Source organism: Melanaphis sacchari, unplaced genomic scaffold, assembly GCF_002803265.2.
Source record: "Melanaphis sacchari strain LSU unplaced genomic scaffold, SCAv2.0 Contig4_pilon_pilon, whole genome shotgun sequence".
Lineage (NCBI taxonomy): Eukaryota > Metazoa > Arthropoda > Insecta > Hemiptera > Aphididae > Melanaphis > Melanaphis sacchari.
The window spans coordinates 11224481-11246051 of NW_020271335.1; the positions used below are offsets into that span (position 1 = coordinate 11224481).

At 28.9% G+C, this 21571-nt stretch overlaps 1 protein-coding gene across 1 annotated transcript in view; it reads right to left on the reverse strand.

The window, feature by feature from the left end:
* The window catches only part of LOC112599239 (pituitary homeobox homolog Ptx1-like), a 30821-nt gene extending 9647 nt beyond the window's left edge, over positions 1–21174 (reverse strand). The window contains exons 1-4 of the mRNA XM_025346058.1: positions 21083–21174; positions 20316–20681; positions 5809–5919; positions 5376–5632 (exon numbers count right to left, since the gene is read on the reverse strand). Of these exons, the coding sequence (XP_025201843.1) occupies positions 5376–5632; positions 5809–5919; positions 20316–20589 (642 nt within the window). The 5' untranslated portion in view covers positions 20590–20681; positions 21083–21174. The remainder of the gene's footprint in view (positions 1–5375; positions 5633–5808; positions 5920–20315; positions 20682–21082) is intronic.
* Between the last annotated feature and the right edge of the window lie 397 nt (positions 21175–21571).

Below are 21571 nucleotides of genomic sequence, written 5' to 3' on the forward strand. Positions count from 1 at the left end.
GTTTCGGTATATTTTCCCCGGAGGATAAAATTACGATATAAATATGTTTGATCACACGCCCGCTCAATATACGAAAACTATATACATAATTTCAATTGATAACGTCAATAGAGCTAATTTGTTTACAATATATTACTGGGCGTAACTCTCATTTATGTCTAACTGTATTATATTATGATGATGGATTATGATTAAAAGTAGCTATACGTATACATAATGTTCTATATAAGTATATATTTATTGTGATTATTTATCATGTTAACTATAGTATTATATATTAAGCATGCACTATTGCCCTATATTTATAAATATTTATGTTGTGTATAATTTTAAATATTAATTTACATGTATTGTGTGCATTATATACTATTAATATTTAATATTATTTAATATGATTTTATAGGATATAATGTGCTTACTTTTAAATAGGTTTATAATAAATTATAGACGAAATATGTATTTTGCTAAAAAATTTTTATAAAATATTTATCACATTTTTAACACAAATATAAAATGAAAGACATTTCACGATTATCTTTATATAGCTACTATGTATTAATCATATTCATTTGCATATTTTTTGATATTGAAATAGTATAATTTTTTATATTATACATGATTTACCATCAGTATTATTCAATTTTAAAAGTATTTTTGTAATAATACTTAAATAATATCAGTAAATAAAAAAATGAATTTGAAATATTGTAAAAATTCTGAAAATATGTCATTGATTGATTAAGTATTCTATTAAAACAATGTATCAACAAAATAAAATATAAATTAAAAATGTCAAAATATCTTTATCGTATTTAGCTTTTGGACATGTTTTTAAGTGTTTATTTATAGTGTTGTTTATGAATACTCGTGGAATTCATGAATCTAAGAGGTTTGCTTTTATTTATATATATTTAATTTCCATCTGAAATGGACGGTTTTGCTTTTCAAAATGGCGTTTACGGTTATAAATCACTTCAATTGAAGGTGGCCTGTTCTTTCTATCACATAAATCTTCTCTTTCTCCGCAAACGTTTTTATTCATTTTTTATTTAACTAAACCACTCGGAAATTCTCTTCGTTCGTTCGTTTTTTTTTTGTGTTTTTGTTATTTTTTTCCTTCTACTTGGACTAAATTATAATGAATCATAATTTAAAATTTAGAATCACGCGCATTTTAACAATATTGCCTAATATACATATATTTTTTATGATTAAATTTACAAACAATTTTATAACTTTATCAAGTACCAGTATAAACAAGATAAGTACACGAAACTGGTGTGTGTTTTTAGATAGAAAACGACGAGTGGAATACCCGCGTTAGTATTTACCAAGTTGTAAAACACGACACTAGAACACGTTTTTTTTTTCTTCCCATTATTTGTCATCATATCTGCCCTCTTATTTAACAGATAACAACAAACGATTACATGTCGTCGGCGTGTTGACTCTTTTGTTGAAAACGACCGACTGATTAGAGTATTTATTGAGTAGTATTTTTAGTTCTTTTTTTTTTTTGTAAAGAACGCGGTCAAAAAACGACCAATATTTGTGTTTGTTACACATACGTACGAAAGAGTTACAAATGTGCGGCTAAATAGCTTTGTTTTTTTTTCTTCCATTTTTAGTTTACTAAACCTTTGATCTTCAAAAAAAAAAAACCTTTTTTTAAAAATATTTAAGAACTAAATGAACAAATATACTTTATACTTGGAGCTAGTGTGCTTTTAAAAAATATTTAATTTAAATTTGTTTATTTGTTATGTTATTACTTAATATTGCAACTCCAACATTTAAGTTAATAATTAAAATAACGAGGAACTTATAAATTATCATTTTCACGTACAATTTTTATTTTTGTTTATATTATTATGTGTTATTTGAGATATAAGTTAAGTATAATATGTTCATTGCAGTATATATTATACATGTGTAATAAAGGTTTTATTATTTTTCAACTGTCTACAGAATCAATAAATAATGCTGTATTATTAAATTGCTTTTGTTGTTTTTTTTTTTTTTTTGTAAAAACATTTTAACAACTACTAAACTATTAATATATTTATTATTATTAAAATCTTAGTAATTAATCTTTTTCTTCTAATTTATAATTACTACTACATCATTAAAAATAGGTACTACAGAAGAACAACTTCAAAGTTATAATACTTAAATATTAGTATTTTACAAAGCTTATATTAAACCCAATCAACGAACTCACACTCTTCAGATGATAGCTGACTTATAGTTTTACATGTATTATTAAATTAATTGGATCATTATATAGGTTCATGTCTAGAGTACCTACTTTGGAATATAATCTTGAACCTTGGATGAAACGCGATCAAATAATTGAAACAACTAAATAGTTTGCTAATGCGACTTATACCTATTTTAAAAATCCCTTCTGCTAATTCCTTTATAAAGAAAGCGAAGACCTGTTTATTAATTATTTGTATTTAGGTATTTACGAAATTATAAATCGTATTAGATATAAATAGATATATATATAATTATAAAACATTATAACATTATCTGGTAAACACATAGTAAAATAAACACCTCGTGCGAAAGTCAATATAATATATGTATTAGGAATAATTATAATAAATTTCCAAAACGTAAAATACTGGTCTCGAAAAACTGCCGATCGTGTAGATGTACAGAACGTATGAGAAAGCTTACATCGATGCGGTTCGGGGAAATAAAATTTAATTACCCAAACTCAACGGCGGCGGCACTCGTTAAAGTGTTAAAAAGCTATATTTATGCGTCCCGCTCGATGGGCTTATACATAAATACGGGTCATATAAAAACAATAATCTCTGTTGAAGTCCAACCCGGTGACCGTATATCAACCGGGAACACAAAATGGCGGACGAAAAATCCAGATTGTCAACCCCCCGGTTGTCCACCGCCGACGTCAGAGGGATAACGCGCGCGAGCTTTACCTATACAATATATATATTTTTTTTGAGTGTAGGTATATGTGTACAACAATGGCAGGTATTTTAATTCCTAATTTTTCATATTTATCGATAAATTTTGAATAACTATATTAAACGTCTGGCTTGGTTGGTCGCTTTTATTAATGGTGAGAAGAGGATGAGAGGAAGGGTCTGTCAGGGCTGTAAAAACTACAAATACACGCACAAAGTCACAGATATTTTCATCATCCTCTCTCGTCAAGCTGGGATTTTCAATGTAAATACGTGTATATTATAACATTTATAATTGAACGGCCATATACGGCGTATAATACGTATTATACATAATACCTCGCTGGTGTCCATTTCCATGGTTTGCAAATAATAACTATCGACGGTATTTTGCCAACTAATTACATCCGGTAATCTAGGATAAACCTATAGTGGCAAACGCAAATTCAAACCTAAGTCCCGTGTAAAATGCCAATAATATCATCGTTATCACAATGACCGCGAGTACATTTAAAGATTAATTTCAGTCAGTATGTGTGTTTTATATAATATCAGTAAATCCTGATCACAGTTCAATAAACCATATCGCATATATTAACGATCAATTATTATAATTACCTAAAATGTACAAATCACAATATGTATGTGATATATTTTAATATCATTCATTTTCTGAAGTGATTAAATGCATAAGAAGAAAAACAAAATATTAAATACAGTGAGCATTTTATAATGAAACTGTAAATTTGTAACAAATGAAACTCATAGTACAGTAATTAATTGTTTGTATAATATAATATAAAATATATATACATAAGTTATCTATAAGAACTATTGAGTCAAACGAAGTTAATTCAAATTTCAAACTCAAACTTTAACAATGTAATTTTGTATATCTTGATATTCATTAACTAATTTTATACTATTCGTCATTTAAACTTTTTATTAGTAAGTATAAATATCAAGAAACGGTATTATAAATGGCTATAAAATGATTGAGACACTTCAAATTAACAAAAAACTTACCAATAACCCCCCCCCCCCCCCCCAAAAAAAACCCTCAAAAAAACACTACAAATTAACAAAAAACTTACCAATACCCCCCCCCCCCCCCCCAAAAAAAAACCCTAAAAATAATACGAATGAGAACAAATTTACGTGCAACGTTGCCATATTATTTATTATAAAATTATGAAATATATATTTATAGTGTAAGCTAGATATTTTAATAAATTATTAGAAATTTTATTTCCTACATACCACATATAGTTACTATGAATATTAAGTATTCTATCCTTTTGTTTTTTTTGGCATATTTTTTTTTTACTCCGTATCGTAGCTATTTTCAATATTGTTTCTGCTTGAGTTTCAATTAGAACTTTAATAATTATAAATATATTGCTGGACAAGTGCTATAAAATTGACTATTATATCATTCTCTCGTATCTGGTAACTAAGTTACTATTAATATCCGGCTAATTCGATAAAAGTCTAATAAATATCAACAGATTATTGTACTCATATTATCAATTAATTATATTTGGCAACGTTGGAAAATATAAAAAAAACTCGAGCTTTCTCAATCGTGATACCAAAAATAAAGTTCTCAATCGTACTTTATCATTGTAAACATTAAAATTAAATTAAAACATTATTTTTCAACTGAAATATACAAGAAATATTGATACATACGATTTTTATAACTATTATTATAAAGCATTTTCGATGTCAGTATTATATGAATTAAAAAATAGTTTTTGTATTTGTTTTATTATTGAATTTTCAAATAAATTAATAATAAACCAGTAAATCGTATACATAATATACTATTACTATTCGAAATAAAAGAAATAAAATACTAAAAGGATTCGTGATTTAGGGTAAAACACAAAACCGCCCTATATTGGCCCTTGTATATAAAACCAACGTTTCTTTGCGTTCTGGACATGAATACTAAAACAGGGTTCAGAACACAGACTGAAAAACTGACAACGTTCGGACACGCCAGATTTAAACGCATAGTGTACATCAGTATTAATATAAACCAAAAAGGATTATCCCTGTAGCGATCCCCTCGCTTTCTGCCAGTAAATGGGTGACTTTGTCCGCGGGTTTTATTTATTTATTTATTTTTTTTTTTTTTTGTCAATCGGTTACTCATTTTATTCTCCACATACCCTCGTTCCCCACCATCAGAAAAGGGACAATCCCCGGGATTGTTAGGGATTCGAAAACGTTGACGCACTGAGCCCTGTGCAAATCCAATAACCAGTCGGACGATGATAAAAATAATCATTTATACGTTGATGTTAAAGAGAAAGTGAAAAAACCCTCAATGACCTTATAATTTCTAATTTCTTTCTAATCATAGCGGAAAAAAAAATTCTGTGGCAAGACGTACATAATAATATAATGAGCACAATATAAGGTACTCACTCTAACTCTGGCCTCGGTGAGGTTCGTCCACATAGCTATCTCTTCTCTGGTGCTCATGTCCGGATACCGGTTCCTAGTGAAAGTGGCCTCTAGTTCCTGAAGCTGTTGCGAAGTAAAATGTGTCCTCTGTCTCCTCTGTCTTTTCGTGTTTTTATTATTTTTAATATTTGTGTCTTTGCCGTCGTCGGTAACTACGCCAACTCCCGTGTCTATACCTTCGGATTTTATACCGGTAACACCGATCGTGTCCACCCGCCCTGTAAGAAAATTTGCATTTTAATAGATTTTATATCATTTTTAAATCTCAGTCAAAAATTTGTATCCGAAACAAATATATTTTATACAGTGTACAAAATTATGTTTGAAAACCATTTTAGTTTATTGGTTTATTTGTTAACTGTAATTAATTATAATACCGTGTACAATAACTCACCTTTTCTGTCACGGTTTCTACTCCTGGATGAACCAAAGTTAAGCTGTGACGTATGATCCGTAGAAAGGACATGATGATTGTTATCACGGAAGTCTCCTGTCTCTGCCCACACTGGAATCATATTTTACATTATAGTTTATACTCCAATAACAGTTATTTAATGTGTGACACAAATTAAATAGACGTAGTTTTCAAACGTAGTTAGCTATATCAATTACCCAATCAGTAGTTTATATATGTTCCCTGCCGTATATAATAACGGTTGAAGTATTTGTTTGCGTTTCTTTGCACTCAATTTATTGATAATACACGAAACACTATCAACACGCATACGATAATAGTTCTCATATATTTATTTGTTGGCCCACTTCAACACATTCTAATCTAATAGATATCAAACATCATTCTTAAAAAAAAAGATGTCAAAGGATGACATGTTTATCAATAGTGATATTTTACAAGCAGTATAGGTATGCGTTTTAACAATAACATTAAATTAAACACGGCAGCTCACTTTATATACAGTCTAATAATGTTAAACTGTGATATTTCGTAATAATTTAAACGTTAGAAATATAAAAATAAAAATACATACCTACTGCATTTAGATAGTCAATTTTTATTTTATCAAATATCAAACGCCTTAAATTGTATTTACATTTTTTAAACAGCAGTTTTTCTCGTTTTTGAACGTGTCATAGCTTATAATATTTTAACGAAAAACATAATTATTGTAACAGGAACATTAGTACTTATAGGCTAACTAAATCTAATAACACAACTCTTATAGAAATCAAATCAACATAGTCACTAAGCATCTACACCGTACTACGCGGTTTATCATCTCATAAAAAATCAATATAAATTAAAACTGCTTACTGTCGTTTTACAGATATTATGATCAATTTCGTGTATTACGACATTATTATGATGACAAAATATTTTTTGTTATCAGGTATACCTGTTTGAGTTTGAACTTGCAGAGTAAAGCATAGCTAGTATACATAATTATATACTCGTTTTTAACAATATTTTTATGGGATGCAATAATCAAATGAATGCATTTTCGGTAGACAATAGTTGGTACATTAATTATGTGCATATAATATATTACTATGTGTAGAGAACAACACATTGAGCACGCGCACACACACTCGTTTCTCGCGCGTACACCGATGTATAGACTTTATTACTCTTGAGTTATGCGCTTGTCTCCGGGTGAACCGACTTAAAGTCACGTACTAAAATCTACTAGGTTCGCCAAATAACGACCACGGCTATTTTCGTATCCGTGTAAATTACATCTTCCAATCGTTTCCACTCTTTCGACTCTCTCACGCACGCATACACATACATATATATATATATATTATTATATATTTATATGTGATATTTTCAACGCACGCCACTGAAGTGCACGATATGATTTGTGACAAACTGCGATCGGACATGGGTTGATGGAGGGGAAGGAACTCACACATACATACGCTGCGTTTCTTCAGTTGTTGTCGGAGTGATTTATCGGCTTACAAGTTGTAAACAGCTGTTTTAACACGTATAATCGACCGACTATTAGCGGTGCTCGTCTCGTTTTTCTCGCGCCCTACCCCCGCAACGATAAAATATATCGACGACAAGTAAGTACTATTACCACTAAATATACTTGTATATATGTCTGTGTGAGTGTATAGCTACTATCGAAGACGCGCACGCGTATATTACATACATATATATATATATATTTCTTAGGGACACAAATCCCGACGACGGGTGGCTGATGGGTCACGAGATCGGCTTACAGGAAGTTACGGAATACACCGGTTTGTGGGTCGAGGGTGCAGAGCGCGGGTGAGGGGAAAAAACGTGACCAAATCACTCCATCCGAAACGTATACGACTTAAATACGTTTGTGTATATATATATATAAACATATATAGACAACGATCTGTGTTCACCAGACACGTGGTTGATATTCGGTGGCAATTTGTTTTTCTTTTTTTTTCCGCGTGCTTATCTCATAAATCATGTTGAAGACATCAATGTGCGAGGTCTTATCGGTGAGAACTATATATTATACACCTAATATACCTACCTATATCTACCCCCTCTTAAGACAATCCAAACGTTTAAACACGCGGAAACAGAATGTTTCGAAAAGGTTGTTTGTAATACACGGTCATATAATATCTTAAACGGTCTGTCTGGGCATGAGATTTTCGATTAGTTTTAAAAAGTATATCAGCCGACAAAAATGTTCGATTATATATCATCACTGCGGTCAATAAGTACTTAATACACTGCACATGCTAAAGTATAGTCTGTCTTAATATTATTGAATGCGTGTAAGAACGAAACATTCTCACCAAAACTAAAACATGTGTTTCGTGAATAGTATATTATCAAAATGTGCATCATACATCCGATACATGTAACACATGTAACAGTGGCTATAACTTACAATTTATGTGACAATACTTTTTGTTTTTAATGTTTAACAGTTTAACTATAAAAGTTATTACTAATTATTGTGTATAACATATATTAATATAAATGTTCTTTATTTACAAATAAATTATTATGTTTATTAGGCTTATGTTTTTCCTGATCTAGATAAACCATTATCAATAATAAATCATTACCTATAGATAATGCTTATTATATAAAATGTCAAAATTGTATGTATATTGTATTACAAACAAATGAAGTTATTTAATTCAATTAAATAGTAAAATTAATTTATTATAATACATTATATATTTATACATAACTAAATATTAATTGAATAATAGAATCAAAAATTATTGTCAAACAAACTATGTACGCGATATCCACAACCGCATACATTAATATATTTTTGCTAATTTGTTTATTTCCAATTTGTTTTTTTTAAATCGATTGTATACTTGTAGCTATGTATGAATTATATTCGTCTATGCTAAATAATAATTAGTATTAGTACACGTTTCATATACATTAATAATAATAGTATTCTAACATTATAGTTTAGTCATTTAGAAGGATATTATTTAGTACTTCATAAATTTAAATGTAATGAAAAATAACTGACATTAATATAAATAGTTTTGAGTGTTTGTTAGCATGCCCAGATTTCAAAGCAAAGTGCCTCATTTTTCAGAAGCTCTAGGACAATGCATTCAAAATACATAATTAATTTGAATATTTTATGTAACAGAAACTTAAAGGTAAGACTTTTATTTTGAATTTTTTGATGTTATTCTATTTTTAGTATTTTATGTCATTTTTTAAATTTTTAGTTCACATATTAGTACATTGTACAAGCTTTTAGTATAAGTCAGGAAATTCAAAACATTTCACTATAAAAGATTTTTTATAATATTTGCTTTAATAGTTTTTTTAGATATTTTTTATCTTTACCTAACCTAAAGTTTATCATTTAATATATGGATATGATAACATCTTTATCTATTTCTAGCGATTACTGGGCGTAGTGTCTTACTTAAATAAATACTAATTAATTTTAATAATTTATTGGTCAGTTGTAATAATACATCGCGATTACATTTATTTTATGTATAGTAGTTTAATTAAAATAAAAAAAGTATTAAAAATTTCAAAGGTTAAATCATCATTTTTCTATCACTTGTACCTTTAGTTACGTTCCTATAAAATAAAATGTTGTTAATTTTTCAAAGGCATTATAGCATTAAAAAGGCAGTTTTAAGAGAATTTTCGGGTTTTTTTAGAGTATTTTTTAATAGTTTAAACTGTTTAAAGTCCATTTAAATCCGGACCCTAATTTTTATTAAACCGGCATCATGAAGCTTATTTGTTTGAAAAAGTGATAACTAAGATAGGTATTATTAGATTATATGCATGATCTGTGGTATGTACTTATATGTATTTAAGATACATTTTTAGAAACATGTTGCATTATCACAGTTCGTGTAAATGTGACGATAAAAAATTCTTTCACCGTGACAGAATGTAATCAAAAATACTTACAAATATAACTGGACCATACTTACATGGGTATAAATAAATGCTATTTATCGTGAGGGAGAGTTTTCGTGTACGATTGTAGGCGTTTCGCTTTTTTCGAGTGCGTTTGGGCCGCTATACGCATCTTCCAAAAGAGCGAAACTGGATTTATATATAATTTCGAAATCGAACTACCAGCGAGGGACAAACGAATTAGTATCGTAATAATAATAATAATAATAATAATAATACGCTTGTTCTGAAAACCAAGTGGTCCGACTGTTTTAAGCGGAACACAACATTAAATTGTATACAAACTTGATATTATATATATTTATATACGACGGGTGCTTTGCAGCAAATCGACGAGTAACATTATAATTATTATTATAAGTCGCACGCGCGTGAGGTTTCGGACCGTGAAAACCGATGCTTCGGAAAATCGCATCAGACGTGTTTTCACGAGTGACCGGACGTCTGTCGGTCGAATTCGTTTCACGCACAGGCCACCGGATATTGATGGGCAACAAAACAGTCGTATATATAGTATACGATGTATTACCGCAAAAGGGACCCGCCGAAAGGGGACGCCTACTCCAGTAATAATAATAATTACATTGAGTTGGACCGGCGGCGGCGGCGGAAATCTCGTTTAAATGTAAATATATGTATTAGAGGGACGTGGCTCGATAACCGATCGGTTTTCTAGTAGACTGTTGCAGCTATAATACGGGTCGTGCGCTGGCGGAATTGATATACCACCACCAATGGACAATAATAATAAAAGTTGTTGTAGCGGTAGCGAGTATGACGTATTATATAATACCGTATTTTCGTGTTTATATATATAATGCGCGTGAGCATACAAACCAGCTGCCGCGAGGGGGTGCAGCGGTGACGATGCGGTCAATCTACGTATTATATACATATTATATTGTTGAATTAAATTTTGTAACCGAGACGTCAGCGGACGACGATTTCGGACGCACCGATGGAGTTCTCACGCCCCCACTCGGTCACGTCCGGTTGGAGGTCGATCGCGAACGTACATATAATACCGTTATAATCGTAATCGTCGAATGATGTAAATAAGTTATCTTTTATACTTATGTGAAAAAAAAATGATAGTAACACTGCATAAAATAGTCTTATACTCAGAAAATGCACATTTAGTCACATATAACATAAATGCGAATAAAAAATAAAAATAAAAACAATAATTGCTATCATTATTGAAATTCTAAAATGTCAAAATTGCACTACCTATTTGTAGTACTATTTGTTGTATTATTGTCTATTATTATTTATTTTTTTTTTTTTTTATAAGTAATATAACGTGCGCGCAAAAGATAAAATAATATGTTGAATGATAGCAGATTATTTTTTCAAAACAAATTCTTCAGCAATATTTTTATTTTTTAATATACGAGTATAATTTATAGATTTCATATGATATACACATCTGGATTAGAATAAAATATCTTTAATGTGGTTTGGTGTGGCGCGTCGGCTGCTGCCAGTCGCGGAATGCGACTGGGAGTAAGTAACGGCCACAGCTACTAGTTTCCGGATGGATGACCACCCGAGTTCGTAGTGGTTAAAAACCTTGCCACACATATACGTGTATCAACCGTAACAACCATAAAAATCGTGAAAACCAACCTACCTGTACCTACAGTTCATAACCCCTACAACAGCTAATGGCCCTAGTCGCCGGACTTAAGTTCAATATAAAAAAAAAATATATCCTTAAATTCATTTCTTAGTAATAATAAAAAAATTATGTTATCTACATTTTTAATATAATGAAATATAGGTATATATTAAGATGGTCCTTATTCATAGAAATAAGAAAAAAATAATATACCATAATGTAGGACCCCTAACTTTTTTGTTATTGAGTATAAAAAATAATTTTGGTTAATTTTGGTAATGACTACTCGCCCTCTTCTCATACTTCCGGGGGGTTCAAAAATAGTCAACAAGGGTAGTATTGTTGTTTTTTGACTGAAGTAAAGAAATATGATACTTATTGAAAAAAAATTTATAGAGTTTAAATATACGTAATATTTTCAATAAAGAGTAGGTATAAGTATATTATTTATTGTAAAAGTCTATTATTTTCAAAAAAAAAAAAAATTAAGTGTATTTTTAATTTTTTTTAACTAAATTGATAATTTGTAATTATTTAAATATATTTTTTTAAACGAATAGTTTTATATATAAAAAAAGGTTTTTTTAAAAACGATGTCAAATAAAATTTCTTATTAAAAAGAATAAATATAAAAAATTCACTTAGTTGGCCATTTTAGTGTTATACCATATTATTATAATTTATAACATATTTAAATATTATTGAAGAAAATTATTATTTTGTAGTATTTTAGTATAGTTGATAATTATACTTTTTATTAGTTACGATTTAATACAAATTATGGTTTTATCTTAACTACCTACTAATGGAAATGATAAAATAAGTTGATTATATGCGTATTTCTCAGTTAATGTATAGTTTATGTTAGTATAGTATTAGTGCCCCGACGATGTTACACGTTTATTGTTTAATATTTTAACAGTTCTAATTTTGTTTTAAGGATTTAATACTTATTTATATCTATGTATTGTAGAACTTTATGTAAGAGACAGTGCAAAGCTTGTAATAAAAAAGTGTCGATATATTGGGAAAAAGAACGAATACCAACGAAAACGGATACAATTTTTATTAATAAAGTAGAATTGTTATAAAATGAATGAAGAGAATTATTACAAAAACACACAGGAACAGCGGCAAGCTACAAAATAAAAGAACAAACATTTATTTCTATTATAAATAATATTTTTTATAAAACACTCACAGATGTACTAAATATTATAAAAATAGAAGAAGATAAGCAGTTTCTAATAAATCAGCGAAAAGGTGAACGGCCGGGTTATATGTATGAAGTTGATTATGAAATGCAACGGAAAAAGGCAGAATTTGTAAAACAACATCATAATTTTAATTTAAATAAAGCTGGTATGTTTTTATGTTTTTATGTTTTTATTAGTTTATTATTTTAATTTAGAAAATGAGGAGGCATTAGAATTATCTTCTTATAGAGTACCGAAGACGAAAATATGAATATGAATATTGACAATGCAGACATCAATGTAAAGCCTATAATACTAACAATATGAGTAAAAACTAATATTATTACTCCAAAAGTTGTCGAGGCTTTAGATAAATGTAAAATAAGTGACAGAAACGCTATTCATATTTTAGTAGCAATTTTTAAAACATTAATAGATCGTTTATTCATGGTTGTTGAATGAGTTTGCATTAAGAAAGAGCAGATATTATCAAAAACAAATTTAAATGCCAGCGTTTTACATTGAGATGGTAAACAACTTCCAGCTTTAACTGGTAAGAATATTGTTGACAAATTTGCAGTGATTATTACGAGTGGAGATTTGGAGAAAATCGCTGCAATATCAGAAGTAGAATATGATATAGGAAAAGAGCAGACATCTGCAATTTATGACATATTTTTAAATTAAGATATACACAAATCAATAAAAGCATTAAGTTTTGATATAACTGCGGTAAACACTGGTCGATTAAATAATACATGCGTAATATTGGTAGAACTTTTGGAAAAACAATTATTATATTTACCATGCCATTACCACATTTTTTAAATCGTTCTTCGTAATGTTTTTGACAAAAAAAATGAGTAAGTCGGTAGGTTGTGATCTGCTCACTATAATATATAGTATAAACTAGACATAATACATTTCTCTCTTTCTCTTTCTCTTTCTATCTCTCTCTCTCTACATAAATATAAAACAGGGAGAAAATAGGAAACCAACTCTGTTGCACAGTAGGTATTGAGTGTGATCAAAATAATTTTGAACAAAGATGGATTAACTTTTTACAATTATATTAATAAATGTTCGATTTTTTTTAAAACTAAAAAAATAAATAGAGAACTTTCAATTTTGACCTCCTAAAAGTACCAACTACATCCACTTTGGTACTTACCGGACTATTCAACTTATTATACGTTACTGTGGGGTTTTTTCTACTAAAAAAAAAGTAATATTTAATTCATTGCTTGTTATTAAAATTTGCCTATAACAAAAGAAAATTTCTGATAGTTTGTATAGCTTATATAGATTCAAAAACTACTGAGTCAATTTTGATGAAAGTTTCAGAAACTGTTCTTAAAGATATCAGGAAAGTTAGGAGAATAGTTTGAATCACATGCGGAAATATACCAAGTGCTCTATACGATCCACCGAAGACGGATTCTCCATCTTGGTCGAATTAGTTCATAAAACAAACACAAATGACGATTTGTCTGTGAACTGGAGTACATTAAAATCGAGATACATTGATATAACGCAGTATTAAATGTTTGTTCATTATTTCCAGAACAAAATCGGATTTTACTCTCAGTACTTTATAAGTACATACTATAAAAGAACTTATATATCTATAGATATATATGTATATATAATATATATTAAATTGGTCAATATATGTCAATATGTGTGTTCTATTATTCTATTATATAAATTATATGGGTATCATAATACATTACAGTTGCAAACGCAGGATGTTATGTCACTATAGCAATCGCTTAAAATGGCGTCATTGCACTTCTATGTACATTAAATGGTGTCATGTTTAACGATGTTCAGCATATTATGAAATTATGTATCTATTTTGATTTCAGCAATAATGATAATTTATTAAAGTGCACATATATACAATAAGATTATATTCACAAACATTCATATCATAAGTGGTTTTATTACTGCGAATGACGAGTTGATATTTTTTATGGCACCTATATTATTTTTTTATTCGATTTTAAATATTAAAAAACAACTTTTAATGATCATGTATATTATACATACATTTTTATTTTGTTCAATTATAAATTTCTATATAGAATACAATCTATATAATTTTATTAGAATATAAAAACTAATTAATTTCCACCCTAATGGCTAATTTATTATTCATATTAACACATTACTTATTTGGATGTTTCGTAATATATTGTATTTAATTGAATTTGAATTTGAATAGTATACATACAGTTTACATATACATACATCTCCATTAATTATTAATGATTAATACACAAAATTAATACTACAAAAATATAACATTGATATAAATGATTGTTTCTGAAAGCTAGACTTGTTTAATAATTATTAGATAATTTGTATTACTCCTTACAGCATAAATATAATATGTTATTTTTCAGAAATAATTAATGAATATTGAAATTTCGATCTTAATTTACTATATTTATCATTTCATTGAATATTTATTTTATTACATATTATACAAGAACTATTTATTTTCTACAATCTATCTGTATTGCGCCAATATAAACTCAAAGTTTTATAGTATTGCGAAATTCTGCAAATTCAGATACTTATGATTATTCATCTTTGTCAGAGTAAATTATGGAGTAATCAATTACGATTTTCTCGTTTTTTTACGAAATATGTCAACTTTATCTTTGCCATATAAGGTTATCGTGTTATATTGCCTAAAAGCTTAAGTCAATCGCTGACACATGCTGTAGTGTTAACATAAGTATATATATGAAAAAAAATCATTTGTTTCCTTTGTTTGAACTAATTTATAGATATTATAATATAATTTATAATTTAAAAAATAACTTTTAAATATTATAAAAGTTCTGCGAAAGACTGTATAGGCATTGTATTAACTGCATAGCAACACACACATTTCTCGTTAAACGCTATTCTTATGCTTATTTATTATTAGATATTCTGTTGTTCGACATTTAACTAACTTTGACGCCCAACTTACTGACATATATCTTGTCAAGGCAGCAGATCATTTTGATTACAAACACGCCCCCGCCGTATGTGTATATGAATTACATGCCATAGACCATATAAGAATAATAATCGTGATTTTTACACGGACAGTCTGTTCGATTATACACATAAACTGCAACCAGCAGAGGTCGAGGGTGCAATGTAAATATATAAATATCCGAAACACTTGCCGTACATAAATTATCGGATGCTACACAAAAGGGTTGTGTGCGTATATCTTGAGGGAATAATTATAAGGTTGACCGCACAGCTATTACGATGCGTTCTGTGCATATATATATACACACATATATGTGTACTGAAAAGGGGTAATTTGTTTTTCAAAATTACTCTTGTGCGCGCCAACCATAAGCGACTCTGCTAGCCACAGTCCTCTAGGGACTCCGAAAATCCGCAAGTGTATGTGCTTGGGGGTTGCTGGGAGTGAGGTTTCGCCCCCCATAAATAAAACTCTCTCTAAGGGATTTCGGTGAAAAGAAATTATTTTACAAATGGTGACCTTCGCCCACCGCCCTACGACAATTTACAGTTGCCTTGTTTTCGTTATTAATTTATGTTTATTAGAGGATAAAACGTTATCCAAAAACATTAAGGTTACAAGTACGGTCTCGATCTTTTTTTTTTCATGATTTTTATTACAAAACATTTTGGTTGGATAGCTCTTTCGCAAGCTGCAGAACACACCAAAGGGAGAATGGTATGAGTTATGTTCAATTTTTTTATATTTATTTTTTACTGAATAAAATAAAGTTGAATTTAGTTTATGTTTTTGGTCAACTTTATTCATATTCGTAACACTCCTCGTTTACCATCCTAAGAAGTATATGTTGTTGCTGTTGTTTGCACCAAATTACTAATAAAAACATTAAACAACAAAATCTTATGTGAATATAATATGTACCTATAATACATTATTAAAAATGTATACGTATACCTACATGTAATCGTCTATTTTAGAATTCAAATATAGCACACCATAGCTTGTATATCACTTTAATACAGAGTAGTTTTTTAAAAAAGAAACAGACACAAAATGTGTATACACTAGTTACGTATTAAATTGCTGTTTTAGCATTATCGCAATACTTATAAACTATCTTATAGTTATTATATGAATAAATTGACGTGTATTAAAGATACAACCGATCATTGACTATCAGGTTTATTGATTATGTATTGTTATAGATTAATAATATTATGAAAAAATTGGTCTCTATAAAATTAATATTCAATCATATTTAAATTAAATGTCTAAATATAAGAATAACAAGATTAGTATTAGCCATTAGGTATACTATTTACAAGAGCATAAATGCTGAAGAATAATCATTTTTGCAATCATAATTTGGCACACAACATCAGTCACATACAAAAAAAAAAAAAAATAATGAAGTGAATTGTTATAATTAATGAGACTAAAATAACATTTTTCTGACAATGTAATAACTGTCAAATTATTTAAAATTTGTTTTTTAAAAATAAATGTAAGATAATATGCTCATCAGTATTTAAACCTGCGTCATCTCCAATCAGTGTTTCCAGAAAACTTCTCCCATATATTTTATTCTCACCTGTGAATCTCTAAGAAATGTCAAGAACTAGTATAATACATATTACATATAAGTAAAAAAATCTCGTCTGTTTAATTTAATTTGAATTATTCGCAACAGTTGTATATGCCAAGCCAAGACAATTTTATCCTGCATTCCGTACTAAAATAAAATACAGATAGTTATATGTATAGCCTTACATATACACATAATACCTTTTTACCAAGTGAAATCTCAAAATTGGTATGTATTAGCAAAGACGATTTCAATTATAATTATCTCGGAGACAATAGTTTCAAATTATTATATAATAATATGCAATAAAAAATAAATAAAATATTAGACATTTTAATAATTAAACATTATTTAACTATTTAAACATATTTTAAAGGTAGATAAAACATAAATATTCTAATTTTCACCAAATACCATGATTTGATTCTTTGAGCTCAGATTATTTTTATACTAAGTTCAATGTTAAATGACATCTATATTAACTGTTGACACAAAACAAAAACTATCAAACAAAAAAATTTAGATTTTGGTACCGAATGCGATACTATTAAAATTATAAAACTACTACAATTGATATACCAATCGTAAAATAATTCATTATTTGCCCTGTGAACAAATTTTAAACGATAATTTTGCATAAAGAATATTATAAAATAAATAAACGATATCAAATACATATAAAAAGACTGACAATAATGAGGTATACGATGCAACATAAACTATATAATATTAAAATACAATATAACTGTATATTGTGAAAAATTTTTAAGTAATATTAAATTTGCTAAAATTTTAGTTTTTTAATATAATTTCTAGCAAAAGTATATTAATGCAAATTTAAAAATATATAAAAATGAAATTTCAGCATACTTAACGAGCTAAAACCCGTTACATCGAATAAGCTGTAATTTTCGTATATTCATTTTATAAACAATACGTTTTGAGATGTTTTTTCACGATTGTTGTCAAAACCTTCATAATATAATAAATCTTAGAGAAAATTCATGAACTTAGTATATTCCCATATTTTTATCCACGATTAATTAGTAGTCAAAACGAAAATTATATTTTATTAGTATAAAGAAAAAATTCTCAAATTCGAATGCACTTCATGTATAATAGTATATAGTTCGATACCTAAATATAGCATTATACATATACTGTGACCGTTAAGGAATTATATTTATACATTTTGAACGTCTATTGTAGTAGGCGTTTTAGCAATCTAAATTTTCCGACGTGACAATCTTATGGAAAGAGAGAAGAGATAGCTCCTGTCGGCGGCCGTGCAGGGCTTAAATGACCCCGCGAGGCCTGAGAAGAATAACAAAACGACAGATTATCCGGGAAAATTGGTTTATGGGCGGTGGACCTCTTTCGGGCGTCGAATAATAAATATGTGTTTTCGGTCGACTAGCCCGAGTATAGTTGTCGCACGCGTGTATATATACATATAGGCAGCCACAGGGTGTTACACATATATATTTATACACACAAACACTAATCTATTCCTCCATCCCCCTCGGTGAGCGTATATGTGTGTGTGTGTGTGTGTGTATGTGCGTGTATACTGTATATATATATATTGTATACAGTGTACACTTACACCGTTACACACGTATATAATATAATATAATATAGGGCGAGTGTAAGAGAAATAAGTTTTTTTTGTCCTCGCACCCTTCACGTTGTATCATTTTTAGGGAGCTCGTGCGCTGATTTCACGGGGCGCCGATCACGAATATGCTCGACGACTATATAATAATATAATATATATATACAAATATATATGCGTACACGTAGAGTTACATGGGAATTCGCACTTGTTGTTACGCCGCCCATACAACAATGATTATGCTAATGGACACCCCGATAACAATAACGCTCTAAATTATTGCCCATTAAACATCAACCGCGCCGCAGTCGTATATATGATATACGTATATGTATAATATGCTTAATAACCCGCGCCCACCAATGTCATATATTTAACAGCGAAAACACGCAGTCTCTCATATTGCGTGGTTAAATATTATATTCACGATTGACGGGCGTATTTACAGTGAGTTTTTGGAGAGAAAATTTAAAAAAATAGTCCTCAATATTTAATATGAATAGATATAGATAGGTATACAAGCCATACAATACAGTGTCGGCGTTCATATTTTTACGAATATCTATATTGAGCATACCTCCAGTCAAAATACCACAAAACCCTGAAATTGGCCTACACGAAATATCAATAATATAGTATACATACTTCACTGATATAATATACTATCCTCTATAAAAGATAAAATAAACCGACTTATATTATACTTAAAACTCTCGCATAAATTATGTTCATAAAAACAAAATTGAGTAAAGAATAATGTTGAAAACTTCTTCGTAAATAAACATAAGTTACAATATTTTATATTTTATCCATTAAAAACCGCTATCAAAAATAAAAAGTGATTTGAATAGAAGTCCAGATCGATATTTACCAATAAAATGCCGAATGCTAATCGCGGTTATCAGATTTTTAAATTATTAAAGTTATTAAAAATGTTAAAAATATAGTTGAAATATATTGCACGAAAATAAACATAAAATGTAAAGTGTATTAAATACATTTTTGTATAAGAAGTAAGAACCTATTAGGTATTGAATTCTGTGAAACAAGTTGTGTCTGAACTTGATACCTTATATACATGTTATATGCCTACAATGCCTACATAGTAACCCAAAACACATGATTCCATTAAATTATAAATTATGATTAAAGTACGCAAAATGTCTCCTTCGTCCTTTTGAAATAAGAAGCTATACTAATATATTTATATTCAATATTATTCAATAAAGGAATATCTACTTGGTTAGTTATATAAACAATATATATACATATTTTAGCCTTTTACATACTTAAAATTAGATATATTCATGGAAAAATGAATGCAGTAAATATGTAACTATGTAAGTGTATTATATAGTGTATTATATAGTATAGTCTGTACAAATATAACTACCTATATGTTATGATAAATTTGTTACGGTAATTTTTTGATATCGTCGTACTTATCTAGTTTAAAAAAATAATAATAATCTACATACAATTTTCATGATTTTACGCACCTCTCTTAAGTTTTTCCAACGGTTCGTGGTGTAACAGTGACGGCGGACACGGTACAGCCGTGTGATGATGGTGATGGTGACTGTCATGATGGTGCACATGGTGGTGTCCAAGCATGCCCTGATGCAGTCCAGCACTGCCATCGTGCACGGGATGATGGAACGATGCCGATGACGCGTGCTGTAATGCAACGTTGTGGTGATCAGAACCCGTCGACGACACCAAGTCTTGAAGACACAAACTCGGGTCGGTCAGGTTTTCCAGACGTTCCATCATTTTTTGTGTTTTTTTTATTTTCAAATTTCACTTATCAAAAGCCAACGACCATCACCGGATTTAAATGTGGAAAATGAACACTCAGTTGAATTCTGCAATTAAAAACATAATTCACAAATAATATTAAAACTTTGTAAATCAAATGCACATCATAATATACACCTACTTTACTACTAAAACTCAATTAATAACTTTGATATTTATTATGAGAACCTACCATTAATTATCCTATTTATAACCATTAAAATCATTTGGATAGACTCGCGATAATTAAATGCAAATAATACTTGTTATATAATACGCGTCGTATTTGAATTTTATATTGCGTCTGTGTATTTATAACCTATACACTATAATGAGGCTATAATAAAATAGTAAGTAGGTGCACAGTTCTAAGTATTTTTTTAATACCCGCAGTTTTTATAAATATTGTAGAAGTGATCGATTTAAAACAAGTGTTTAATTTTTACGTTCCGTAAATAATAATACTTACAGACAAATTAGCCGAATTGTTTTAATAGATCGGATAAATGCTAACGCATTTTAACTGTAATCACATCGCTTATAAAAATATATATATATATAAATGTTATAAGCATTATTGTTTCTTTCAGCACTGGAAACCATACTTCACAAAACTAATTATCATACTAAACGATAGAAATATAAAAACCAAAATTCTTTAAACTCGTTTGATAATTATTAATTATTTAACTAAATAAAAATGTATATACATATACATACTTTTCTAACAGACATTTATACAGATTGCAGTAATAGAGGTGTATGCGCACTTGTTACAATGCCAATCGTTTACAGTATTCACAATATCGGTATCATCAATTTCTATAATATTATATCTTGACTGACGTCTTGTATAGTTAAACAATGAGTACCGAACCGAGTATTATATAGGAGTGGTTGTGATAAAATAGGTTTTTTTTTCACATGATAAACACGCTAGTTCTCAATATTGCTATTC